The sequence below is a fragment of the Hypoxylon trugodes genome (assembly GCF_022578975.1).
Source record: "Hypoxylon trugodes strain CBS 135444 unplaced genomic scaffold F4822scaffold_10, whole genome shotgun sequence".
NCBI classification, from domain to species: domain Eukaryota; kingdom Fungi; phylum Ascomycota; class Sordariomycetes; order Xylariales; family Hypoxylaceae; genus Hypoxylon; species Hypoxylon trugodes.
This window is the reverse complement of record NW_026250025.1, coordinates 1,945,444-1,959,341: the sequence shown is the minus strand read 5'-3', so window position 1 is coordinate 1,959,341 and position 13,898 is coordinate 1,945,444. Positions and strand designations below refer to the sequence as shown.

The 13,898-nt window shown below is 45.0% G+C and overlaps 2 protein-coding genes across 2 annotated transcripts; one reads left to right on the top strand and one right to left on the bottom strand.

Moving 5' to 3' along the window:
• Positions 1–814: 814 nt before the first annotated feature.
• Positions 815–2,723, top strand: F4822DRAFT_419259 (beta-lactamase family protein; the record flags this gene model as incomplete). Its single annotated transcript, XM_051459596.1, has 2 exons — positions 815–1,275; positions 1,337–2,723. Coding segments are annotated over exons 1-2 (1,607 nt in total), but the record flags the coding sequence as incomplete, so codon positions are not given.
• Positions 2,724–5,942: 3,219 nt separating this feature from the next.
• F4822DRAFT_65530 (uncharacterized protein) lies at positions 5,943–8,063 on the bottom strand. Its single transcript, XM_051463821.1, has 2 exons — positions 7,036–8,063; positions 5,943–6,958 (listed from the first exon to the last, which is right to left on the bottom strand). The coding sequence occupies exons 1-2, from the start codon at positions 7,599–7,601 to the stop codon at positions 6,088–6,090; spliced, it is 1,437 nt and encodes a 478-aa protein (XP_051310067.1). The 5' UTR covers positions 7,602–8,063; the 3' UTR covers positions 5,943–6,087.
• Positions 8,064–13,898: the final 5,835 nt, after the last annotated feature.

The following is a 13,898-nucleotide window of genomic DNA, read 5'->3' as shown; positions in this document are numbered from 1 at the left end:
TCAGCATACCCCTATTCTTTGAGTAAGTACCTAGGTACCATAGCAATTCCGATGCTAACAGCTCAACTAAGCCCTGACAATTGCATTCTCCCAATCAGCCGTTGATTCATTATGATTTCATTCTTTTCGTTGTTGCAATTGGATCGAATACAAATCTATAGACCATTATTCGCCTAATAGGGAAGTGAATATCCATTCCAAGAGCACTGCCACCATGATGACTGCCGTCTGACTCACCAATTATAAGGAGGTATAGCCACTCGTACGTTCTAGATATGTTTTTCCTACATATTCATACCAGACAAATTTTCGAAGACATTCGATCAGTAAGACCTAGCTAGAGCTATTAAACATTTCTCAAGTTATTACGATTTATGATTGGCCGGTATTAACATACCTAGTCCGATTCTATCAATTCGAAGAGTCTTCTGCATAGAATATAGTCAAGACACTACCAGTCTAGCCGTTGTTGTATTCAATTGAATCCCCGCTTTGGCCTGATTAGTATAAATTAACAATCTTTATTGAGTCTACAGAAAAGACACCATAGCCCTGAGGTGAAATCAGTCATAAAAAATGGTTTGGATATAAATGCAAATGCAATAATAGTATATCTCAACCGCCTCTCTAGACTACATCATACTTATTCCGTCTCCTATAGGACGACGTATTTCACCGTATACTGTTGTGTAATTGAGTCATAGTAAGCATGCATGCGGAGTATACATAGAGTCGTCATTTAGTCCTATAATCTCTTTCTGGATATAAATACCCCTAGATCTCCGCACTCAATTATACGAACAACAAAAGCTAACAGACTACATGTTATAGGCCAGCAAAGCTAGAGTATCCACTACGAAACCCTCGACCTTGCAGACATCGCAAGCAAATACCTTCCCACCTGTTCATCATGGACATGTTCAAGTCTGAAGCTTTCGCTGCCTATATGGAGCAATTGATGAAGCAGCACCATGTCCCGGGACTTTCCATGGCTGTTGTCCAAGGCGACGAGATTGCCTCCGCGGGTTATGGGTATACTTCTCTAGACCCACCCAAGCCATGTACAGCTGATTCGCTTTTCGACATCGCGTCGTGTTCCAAGTCCTTTACAGCGTCTTCGGTCGGACTTCTTATTGGGGATAAGAAATACCCCGAAATTCAATGGGGTGCAAAAATGTCGAAATTGCTACCCGAAGATTTTGTGATGCCCTCGAAGGAACACACGGATAATGTGACAGTTGAGGATATCTTAAGTCACAGATCGGGAATGGGCCGGTAATACGCCTTCTACATCGGATACTTTTTCGTGGTATATGTTGACAGTAGAATATCTCAGGCATGATTTTTCGTATATGGGCCAAACCGCCGCGGAACCGGATACCCCACGATCCGTCACCAGAAACCTCCGAAATCTATACATAGGAGCTCCCATGCGAACGAAATTCATATACTGCAACCAAATGTTTACGGTAGCAACACATCTAATCGAAGTCAAGACCCAAAAGACCTTTAGCAATTTCCTTGAAGAACGCATTTTCCAACCCCTGAATATGACTTCAACTAGTCTTCAACCATTCCGTGTCAAGGCAAAGGGTCATGGCGACCGTATCTCTCCCGGATATTACTGGGAAGAAGAAAAAGAGTCATATCGATCAATCGAAATTGCGGATACACCAGAAGACCAGGGCGCGGGTTCGATCATCACCAGCGCAAACGATTTCATCAAATGGGTCAAGGCGTTGATGTATCACGAAGGACCTATCACGAAGAAGCTATACGAGGGTCTTGTAAAGCTTCGAAGCTTTTCACAACCGTACCCGAAGAAATTGAAACCATTTCAATCACCATGTTTCGATTGTGCGGGTGTAGAAGTCCATTGGTATCGTGGGTACATGATGGTTGGTCATGATGGGGGGATTTGTGGATTCTCGAGCCGTTTCTTTTTCCTTCCGCAACTTCGTTTTGGTGTTTGTTTGATTGCGAACTCTTCTGGCGGATATGAGATTTCCGAAATTATCAGGCCGTTGCTGATTGATGCGGCTCTGAAAGTACCTGAGGCGGAATGTGTCATACGTATTCCGAAAACAATCACTGCGAAAGAGGATGATCTCCCTGTTCGCGAAAAGGACAATCAATCGTCAGGTCAAACACAAGATAAACCCAAGGCTGGAAATGAAGAGAAGGAAGAAGAAGAGGAGGAAGCAGAGGACAAACAAGCATCAAAGAAGAAAAAGTCAGGAGGTTTATGGGGTCGACAACAACCGGAAGCTCATACAACACCCCTAAGCGCCTATGTGGGGAATTATTGGCATCCCGGTTATCGTAACATGAAAGTCGAAATAACGGACGATAAACTATTCATCGATGCTTCGGACCGCACGGATGGATTCTTTGTTACTTTCGAACATTTCTTGAAGCAGACACACTTCACTGCCCATCTATATGATAAGTATGAAGGTGGCGATTGGCCGGTAAAAGCCAAGTTCGAGCTTAAGGACAGCCGGGCTGTGAGGCTGGGAATGGACCTGGAATCGTCTTTGAACGATTTAATTTGGTTTGATTATCAGAAAGAGGGTGAATAGTAAACTATAACTGCTGCTGGTATTTGCTAAATACGAAAGAAATAGGTAGTGTAGAGACATATTTTTACGATTGAATATTTATGGCATATCGAGTAAAGCCGTATATATTGTAGGAATGACTACTTCAAGTCTTGAATAGATGTCTGCTTATGTGGTTTATCTGGTGGTGCCGGTTCCAGAGTCACATAATTCACGATTGTCACGCGTAGTAGATAGGTTCCTGCCTAAGGTATTTGAACACGCGCTGCTCGCGCACTTTTGTAAAATTGAACCTAATTAAATGGTTATTGAACTATATAGAATATTGGATATCAGTTGCATTCTAAAGTTTTTTTCCCACTTGAACTCGTAAGATAGCATTGGTCGTACCTTACAGCACATAAAAGTATCCAAGAGACTATCATCTAAATGCTCTGCTAGTTTTTGGGTAGTTTAAACCTTTTCTCTTGTCTTTCCTTATAAAGACCAAAAGGGAGCGAGAAAATTAACACTCGTCTTCTTTCCCAAATCAATACCATCTATATTTTTTTATTCACCCATCCAACCAACTGTTCGTTGACGCCCTTCAATTCAATACCATATCCACAGGGGGGCTATATTTTTATGATACTACTAAATATAGTAGAATCAACTATGATGATGACTACCTGAAAATAAATCCTTCGAGCGAGTAAGCTATCTTTTCTAACCACTTACGGTTATTCATATGTCAAAGACTTACTGACATCCACCAAAGGATGCTGAGATCTAAGCGATTCAAGTTTCTCGTTGGTCCTAACCGTCGAGAGTACTCCGTACACGGAGAAGTTTTCGCCGCCATCTCCCCCGTGCTCCGAGTCCTGATTCAGGGGGGATGGCGTGAATCTAAAGAAGGCGTTGCCGAATGGGACGATATCGACGAGGACACCTTCGGGGGCCTGTGTAGATTTGCTTATTCCAGAACCTACGAAGTACCCGTACCTAGCAAACCGCCTACTCCGCTTCCCTACCAACCCGGAGATGAGGCCACAATCACAGCCTACGAAGACGTTGAACCAATGTCAGTTGGCGACGACAGCCGAGCAGCGTATCTCCGCGAGTTTAGGCGTAAATATAAGTCCCCTTTTGGAAGAAAGGTTTATAGAACGGGGCATAGAGATCGACTTCTCGACTGGACCGAACCGATGATGCGGCACGCGAGTATGTATATCCTCGCAGACAGATACATCATCGAAGGCTTAAGGAAACTAGCACTTTCTCGACTTGCGCTCTCGCTTTGGGATTTCGAGGATCATTGGGATGCCGTTCCGTGTATTGTGGGATTGATTCAGTTCATATACGACAACACCGTGCCAAAAGACTAAGCACGAGAAGCGATATGTTGCTACGTGACCTGTCAAGCTCATCGACTCTTTTTACATCCTGAAATGAAGGAACTACGCCTACACTACCCAGAATTCGTCAGCGAGGTATTAGATGCGACAGTACAACGAGATAAGTTCGAACTCGACCGCTTAAAAAAGAAAATACTGGCGTATGAACTACATGCAGAAGCGCGCGAAGCACTCTTCCAGGGCTACATGTATAGGGAAGGGTATTGGTACAGGATCTAGCCCATGTGTAGTAAAAATATACACAGCTGGGAAATTTGGCCCTGATGGATGATCCAGTACGACCCAGCAGAATTTTCCTTCACCATGGACCCATCTCGCAACGTTCGAGACCAGCCGGTTTCCTCTAACGGCATCGTGACTACCACGCATTCTTTGATCCCCTTTCCCTATCAGCTGACCGGGGACGAAGTCCTCCGTATGAGGACCACGCGAGAGGCTATCAGACTAGACAGTCCTGGCCCGTCTCGGTTTGCCCCGGTTTTTGGGATTACCTCACGCAGGAGACAGCTTGGAAAGGTCCTCGATGTATTTAGACTTGTTTTTATGATTATAATGTTATTTGTAACTTACCGTCTACTAATGCGTGAAACTTGACGATGTACACCCAATACTCTAACAACCCAACAGTGACGTAGACACCCCAAGCAGACATCCCATCTGTTCCAATCCGATCCGACCTCCCAAATAAAAGCGCTCGTCAACCTTCGCTATGACCGTAAAACTCACCAAGCTTCGATCTATATCTTGCTTCGAACTATGCCATGACGAAAACGCACCAACTTGCTATGACCCGGAAAGAACCTACCGCGCTCCAAAAATAGACGAGATCGCTAGCCCTTTATCACAAGACGTCCATCTCAGTATCTGAGCGCCCTAGTTAAAAGTTTCTTAGGCAAATTGTACCTAGTATAATCATCGAAACCTGTCTTGCTGACTAACCACGAAAAAAGGGGTAACTAATAACCCCCTTCCATAAGCTTGTTGCTTGTTTCCTTGTGACTAATCCCGCGTCACAAACGCCTTGGCAATTGCCACCTTCCATTACTCAGACCTTCTACCTGCGATAGCCGAGCCATAACGGATCTGTATTATCTTATGGTGACATTGGAAGTCTTCTTCCATCGGATCTGTACTTACTAATATTTCCAAGATCTCAGAACAGTGCCCTAGGATGGAAGGTCGACGACTGTTTCGCAGTAATGTGTTACCTGCTTTCTGCCTAGAATGAGGTAATCAACATGATAATCCGTGGTATTTATCATCAGAACATCACAAAATCGAATTGCTTCGAATATCCAATTTACACCAAAAGTAAGAGTCTATTCGAATCTCGATGATGCTTCTAATAGCAGATATGCATAATAATAATGTAGTAGTAGGTAGGTAACCCAACTCTTACCGCTAGCCAAAGTCAATCAGCCAACAATATTCTAGGTACTTCATTCAGGTCTTTTTCACCAGACCCAACTTTACTGCTTGCTTATTTTGTTCGCTCGTACCTCGTCAGGTTACGCAACCTCTCCTTTTGATAGTACACAAAAATATCCCGCATCCCCCCTTCCCCTCCCCGTGTCCGAGACCTGGGCGTGACGTGACTTGACCATCATCGTTCGTCAACCCGTTTCAATCCCGTCATATGCAATTATACCTGAACGCCGGGACGAGGGAGAAACCCGTGTTCTCCACACTCCCTTTTCCCCCTAAATTGAAAAATAGATGACGAATAAAATCACAAAAAATGTGCATAATGCTACCCCAAAAAACCCAATCAGGTCCGTTACGCCAGTTGGTTTTATTCCAAGGTGTGTGCGAGAAATGCGTGACACAAATGAGAAACGACATATGCTGGTGTCGTAATAGGTAGTCCAATGCGTTAAGATAGGTACAAGGCCGCGAGCGAACGCAATGAATTGGCGTAATTCGATGGCGGTAATAATGGTATTAGACAAATGAGAATCAGTAATACGTCGTCCGTCATGATTATCAATGATCAGGGTCGTGTAAGTATCCGGCCGACATGCTAAATGCTGGGGTATATAAATCCGGTACGTCTAATTAATTGACGGCGTGTAATGATGTTAGATGTATGATATGTTAATATGAAGAGTACTATTTGCGAGTCCGTTGTCTAGTCATCTTCGAGGAGGATCTCTTGGATCTTGGAATTGTTGGTTACGTCGACCATTCTCTCCACGAGCAGCAACCCATTCGGCGTTACCGCTTTGTCGGCCTGGTTGTTCGGCGGGGAGTTTTTGGTCATCGTTGGTCGAAGAAGAGCCGGAAGGACGAGCTGTAGTACTAGGTGCGGAAGAGCTTGATGGTCCTGGAACCATTCGTGTCACTGCTTGTGTAATAGAAGCAACAACATAACCTCGGAGTTCTCGATCTTCCTTGGAATCTTCTTTCTCTAGTCGGAATCGTTGATCCTTGGTCATATTCGCTCGTCGAATATTCTTGATCTCTTGCATGATGTAGAGCATCACTTCTTCAGGACATCGATTCCTCTCCAAAGCATGTTCGCTCTTACGGACGTATCGTCGGGTGACGTCTGTTGCACCATCTATACTGAAGGCAATACAGTATGACATCTGTTTGCCCCATCCTTCAGTGTAGAGGCGTGGGTTATCCCATGCTTCTTCACAGGCGTCCACATGGATCCACCGTTGCTTGTGTTCCGAATACACTTCCGTCCATACATGGTCCTCGGCATTCCATACCCAGCGCACACGGCCACCCACAGCGCGGCAGAGCATGCTAAAGCAGTTAGCCCATTCGCCGCATCGGCCGCGCCGGGTTTGTAATAATCGCCAAACGTCGCTGTATCGTGGAAATCGCTCGTAGGCCCTGCATGATTGGTTGGAACATTCGTATAATTCGACTCGTAACGCACCGCAGGCGCTCTCGTCCGGTGTCGGTTGTGTCATACCCCTCGCAACAGTTGGTGACATGCAAACAGGACACGGTGGGTTGTTGACCCATGTGAAAAATGATCGCTTGAACCATCTGCAATTGGGATGATGTTAGACACCTTGGACCACGAAAATGAGGGGAAATTGAACTTGGCGCTCATCTCTACTCACCTTAATAATGCCCGAATTACACAATCTTGGTATCCCCACTCGGGTTTTCGACCGTCGCCCATACTTTCAGCTTGGGCTTGTAATACTTGAGACTCCTCCTCAGCCTCACTATATATCCTGTCCAACGGTATTGCTTGAAGGGCTTCGTCAAGTAAACCGGGGTTCTCGTATTTTGTTGGTGTTAATGATAATGATACTAATAAGTTGCGAAACTTTTGCGAATCTCGGTCGTGCGGGGCGGGTGGTGTTGGGATCTTTGGTAAATTACGGAGTGAGGAGTAGGATGGTGGCATTGCGGGAGAACCATGGCTATGTCCTTGGCCATATGATGAGGATGGTCTACTACTACCAGCAGAAGGCGCCGCTGAAGGTGCTCGGAGGTTAGAAGATGATGCTCGTTCTCGGGGGTCCGGTGAGTCGAGTCGGGATCGATTCGTTCGCGATTGTTCAAATTCGTTCATTCGCTTTGTTCTTAATAATTGTTCGAATTGGATTCGTAAATCCCGAGCCCAGTCCTCCCCATAATCGTCCCGGTCATTGCCGGAGCCATCACTTCGTCCGGCCATTGTATCGCCGGTTGCCTAATTATCAAGTCACGGGTGAATTGAAGTCGATGCGATGATGTCGTAATGTAATGTATATGCTCCGACCAGGAGAATTATGAACCGACTACGTGTCGGCTGGGATGATGATATGCTGGAGGTATTAGAATCAAGCCTAGATTAGGCCGAAGTCGAGATTACGCGGATAGGGTCGGTAGACTTCGTCAGCTACAGGATTGCTGATGATGTGGATTTGTCGACTATCCCTTCTAAGATTCAATCGCCACCAACGAACAAGGGTATCGTTTCGTCGAACAAGACAAATCGGTAGCGGCAATCAATCAATCCTCCATAGTCATCGGTGGCTAGCATTCGTGTTTCGTTCCCTCTAATAATGCGTCGTCGTACGGTAGTGTATCTAAATCTCCTCGTCTATTTCTTCTTTAGGCAATCCCAGACACCGACAGACACCGATACACACACAAGCGCACACAATCATACACAAAGATGTCTCTCGTCTTGGTGTCGCGCAGCCGACGATTAAAAAGAGCGGACGACGGACGAAGGTCAACGTCGATTATCTAAAGAATAGGGAAGAGAGAATGGTTGATTGAGATTATCCGCGCCAGGAAATGTAAGGGTGGTACTCGTCAAGCAGAGGCGACAATGAGGCGGGAAATGCGAAAAGTGATGAATAGGGTAGGGTCAGGTAGGTATGTAGTAGATGGAGAGACGGGATGGATGAATACGGATTATTAGGTACGTTAAGGAAAAGGTTAGGCCAAGTATAGCCAAGCCAAGGCAACGTATGGAATTATGAATTTGCTACCGCACTTTCGTAAGTGTCGAGAAGTGTAAAGTGGTGGGGGGCGTGTGTGGGTGGGTGTGTATAATTGTGTATATGCGGTGGTGGTAGTAATTCGTTCACAGCAAGGAAAGCCGACGATGGTTATTGGGGGGGGGTGTAAGGTTGGTGAACGAAGGCGAAGGGGAAGAAACGATAGGAAATGATAGAAAGACAAGGTTGATTAGGCAGTGGAGCAAAGAAGTCGTGGAGAAGTCGTAGATTACAACGAAGGTCGTGGTTGCGGTAGGTAAAAGTTGTAAGTGCATGCGTAGGCGTAGGCCCGGATAGGGATGGCTCAGGACACATGTGGTAAGAAAAAACAGAGAGGGAAGGAAAAGGTGGAAAGTGTCGCCTGCAGGGTTTACGTGGGTTTGCGTAGGCTTCGTAGGCCTTCTCCGCCCATTACCTTCTAGGACTCGCGTCATTGGTCGGGGTCTACGCTAAATACAGTATAGACAGTATAATTCGTGAGAAGGAACCCCCCATCGGTACTGTACTTCGCGGCAGAAATCGCACTAGGGTGCAGAAGAGAAAGCGTGAACGCGCGTCTTCTGAGCCGTCTACCCAATCAACTAACACCTATTCGGCCATGAGGAGTGGGGTCATAACGACTTTAATCCTCAAAAGATGAATACTTCCCCAAAGTATACAAGTACATATGTACTTTAGGTACCTAATTCTTTCTATTTTCCATCGTTTTCGCTTTTTTCGATTCCCCCCTTTTGAATTTGCCCATTCGTGATGATTTTTTTCTTTTTTTGGTCTGCAGACATCAATAGCATTGTCTTATTCTAAGTAGCTGAAATGTCATTTGTTGTTTCGGTCATCCAAGGTAAGAATCAATCTTGGTAGACACGTGTATAATGTATTGCGTACAGACATCAGTGTCGCATTTTATTAGGTATATATGTATATACTTCGGGTACCTTGCGTAGGTACAGAAGGTAGATGTACCTAGATAAAAGTTCATTTACTGAACTCAAACAAGCGTTAGGCCAATTTACAATTCCGTTCTGCATCCGAGGGGAAAAAGATAACCATTTTGTGGAGGCGATGACGAGGCGTGGCTTGCTGATCGTGGCTGGAATTGCTAAATTGAAGCAAATTGAAGCCTCCAGGTGCCTTAGCAGCATGTCTAGGCGTTTTTTTAGCAATGCACCGCCCGTAGTTTTACTCCACTTTCGGTCTTAGATTGTTACCTCTACCCTGTTCTTCCACACTCTCACACCATGTACTCTTCTTCTTTCATACAACGTACCTTGCTTTACCTCGCCCTACCTCGATCCTCCCGAGATTTTCTCTGTTTCAACGTACCACCAGAATTCATTCAATTTCCATTTTATGGGTTTGATATCTTTCGATACATTTTCCCTTTTCCCAGTAGAACTTGGTTTTTTGGCCCCCATTCCGAGTCTTGGCTTTTTTACCCGGCTCCATTGATTGGTTTCTTACTCCACACACAACTACGAGTTGTCACTTATTCCGGGACGGGAAGATGTATGCATTCATCATGTATGTCTGAGGTCCGATACGGATATTCGCAGGAGAAAAGCAATATTTATTGGGATCCGAGTTGAGGACTGTCTAAGGTTGTCATCATTTCCAAGTTCGAGAACAATTCTATATTACCATAATTTCTCTTTTCAGCCTCGGTCTCGTTTTCCTCGAATGAAGTCTCTTCGCAATTATTCATAGTTGATGCCTAGGTAGTAAACATCATATCATACGCATACATCATACATGAAACGCAACACATTTTACCAACTATGTATGCCTACGCCATATACCTACACCTACACTTACACACTCCACAGCTCAACCAACCTTTCGGTAACCCGGTAGGATTCCCAACTCCACGGCGCCACCGATAAACTTGTCGGTCAGCACACGGGCGGTAAGCTTAAATCTTGATCTGTCACTCGACAATTCTCCGGCCCGATTGTACGAAATGAATTGAATGAGTCGTACGTGGAAAAGTAATCCCACGTGTCGCACCGTACGTATGCAGTTCAACGCGCGGGCGTTAGTGGGTTGGTTACCTAGTGTAAGAAAAGAGCCTCGAGAAAAGCCAGGGCTGTTTTTTTATCGCAAGGGGAACCATATCACTGTAAGTTAAAGCCTCAAATATGACTGATCAAGTAGTTCATCTCGGTTCAGTCACTTGTTTTGCCTAACAGCCTAGTTACTTATCATCAGATTACGTGAGAGGCATTGTTCTTTGAAGATTCTATTCTATGCTAGGTATTGTCTATGTATCCATTCAGCCATATGCAACTTACGAATGATTACAGGACCAACACACCAGCACACACATACGCAACTGCCAGATGGAAATCCTGATCGCCTTTAATTACCATCTTCGTCCTCATTTTCCATATTATCATGAAAATTCCAAATGATCATGACTAACTCTTTCAATAAAGAACGCGTACCTATTCAGCAACAGGTCGCCGATCACGTGTGAGCCCATGGTGTTTCTACGGTCTACATGTCTATACTTGTCTATGGTGTGTTCCTAGTTATTGGTCGCCTTTTTAGTGTCGAGGCTTGCTTGCGCGTCCTGCTCCCCCTTCAGGAGACTTGCGTGTTTCTGACCAATAACAGCGTTGCCACCTCTTTTCGAACGTCGAATCCCACCGCTCCTGTCTGATGATTTGCTAAGCTAGTCACTTCTTTTTTTCTGGGTCATGCTACGTTGCTTGCTTCGGCTCTTTACATATCCTCAATTTTCGAGGCTTGGCAGTCCTTTCAATATTCCAAGAATCTGCGGCTGATTACCGTAATTACCATATCTATAGACGTATACCATGTAACATTCATCAAACGGATTCAGTCCGGTTCGCAACACAGTCGAAAAAGTTCTCTCGTCTCTTACTATACCCAAAACATGAGAGGGGATCGATGGAGATTTCTTTCGTTCTCGTCAGGGGTACTTCGGATGAACATATGCGGCATGAAAGATAGTACCCAGAATTACCCAGCATTCCACCAAGAATATTGGGTACACTCGCAGTTATTGTTATGCGTGTTGTATGCGTTGTATGTAAAAAGATGTTTCATTCTCGGCTTGACCCGATTCAAGACGCTCGTCCACCTTCAGACAAAGGGTCGTCATCCGACTGGGTTTACACACTCGGGTCGCTCAAGGTTCCGAAGCCTTGCCGTCTGGGCGTTTCCCATATCTGTAGTTTCTTTCTTTTCTTTTTGTCCTTATTGCTTTTTTGTTCTCTCTATTTGTAATTCCATTCATCGATCGCATTGTTAATTGACACATGTATTCGCTACCTATCAGAATTAGCAATTGACATATTCTCCAGTATTTCTCCTCTTGACAATGTCGCCCTAGTCGTGTAGCGTAATACGGAAGAATACTAATAAACGCTACGGATTGTCATTTCACAGGCAGACACAACACTAAGATAGATAGGCTGATGGGGTGTGGGAATTGCGCTTGTGCTTCCTAGGACGCGCGTCTCTTCCTTCGAATTGCACGAACACACGGACTTTGTCTAGTGGATCCTCATGGCCCCAGCTCATTAATCCCCAGGATCCCTGTCGATCTCTAAATGACGGCATAACGATCGAGGAGGGCGAAAAAAAGGAAAACCCCTGCTCAATTTCACCGTAGCGGGTTGCTACCTAATGAGTTACCACGCAAGCAAAAGCCGTACATGTAAGTAGGGGTTCGTCATCCTAGGCACGACAACTACGACTCCTTTCTTTCAAGACGTTGACGTGCGTTGCTTTGACATGAACATACTAGCTACCTCGTGGCTATCCGATGACACGCAGCAAGGTCCCTTCATCAATAGTCATTCATTTCTAGGATTCATTCCGAATTCCGAATAACCGGTCATTTTTACTGTCATCTCAAGCTCAGGTACTTGTTCCAAAAACACCCCGTCTAGAACCCCTGGACCCCCATTATCCCTTATCATGCCGACGACCTGGTTTGGCCGCACCGAGTCGTAAACGATATCTCGCCAAGCTTTTTTTCATATAATATCTATCTAGCGAACCGCCGCAATTGATTCACCGCGAACGTTTCTCCAACAACTATATATTATGATAAGGACGCCCGCACCCCCCAAAACATAAACCCCCATTCTCGTCAGCCCACGCTTGATTGCTGGAGATATTGACCTACGGTGAAACGAGTCCGACTCGCTAGTTCGGGAAGGCTTCACGAAACTTCCCACGCGCCTGCTTATCCTGCGCGGGTTGCTTGGATCTTGGGTAAAAGGGTGTGATCTCGTGGGATCGTAACTTGATTCTGTTGTGGTAATTGACATTAACCGTAGATGATGATAGGGCCTTTTGCGCTGGTTTTGGCCGAGTGAATGGAGATAACCGAATTATTGATCTTAATGGTAGTGAGACTTGATGGTTTGAAACCGGGGCATAGCTCTAATCAAGCTTAGAATATCCCATTCTAGAAGCATTCCATCGTCTTGGCTATTGGTGGTTATTCAGCCAAGGCCGTATCGCATTTAGAAGTTCATTTGCGTAGGTTAGAATGTTGTAATCCTATTTGCCGGTGTTGTTACTTGTAAACTCCTATTTTATTAGACCGAAGCGATACAGTCAGTAGTGATGCGTATATCGTGTACTTTGTGTAGAAGTACCCAGGTAGCGTGACAACAACAAACTCGCCCACTGATCGTTCTGAGAATTCGATTCAATACTAATTAATGACAAAACAAAGCGGTTGGAGCTCTCGTTAGATATTTTCCTTCTATAAGATACCTACCTAGGTAGCTATGTCGTGCTCAAGACGTCTAGGTACCTGTGTGCCTATCAGTGAACCGAGCGCCACACTGATGCTTCCTGAGACCTTTCAGCGCGTCTCCTACTAAATCCTAACGATCCTCTCGATTTCGCCGGCTTCCAACATATGAGAAAAAGACCGAATGCGACGATAAGTGATTTGCCACCTATTTATATCAATTAGTTCGAGTTGTATTCCCAATACCATCTCTGACGAATCATGGCGATTTAGACGATAACAGCAAGAGTGTATCCCGGTTTGAATAAGCGCTCCCTTCTTTATCCTAAGAGTCGGAAGCTCTAGACTTCGGCTAGAAGGTTTCTTTACACTCCCTAAATCCGAACAAGCTATATGGTATGTTTCCTATGGATTCTGGGTATCGCGTGAGGGATATGTGTTCTTGCATGTTGTAATATAACTTGCCACTATCTACACAAAGGTTCTAGACTGTTTATATTTGCCAATATGTAGTTTTTTTTGACCGGCGTCTTGAATATCGCAACTTTATCGTGGGGGTCATAGAAGCTGACGACGAACGGCCCACAGTTGATATTAAGTGAGCATGTAGATCGTCTGGACTTTCGAGGTAAAAGGCCCTTGGGGTGTAATTGATCAGTCTACATTATTCATGATAGACCTTTGAAAGATTCATTTATAAATAGCTGGGGCTGGACCACGTTGGACACATGGTCTCGATCCCTTTCAA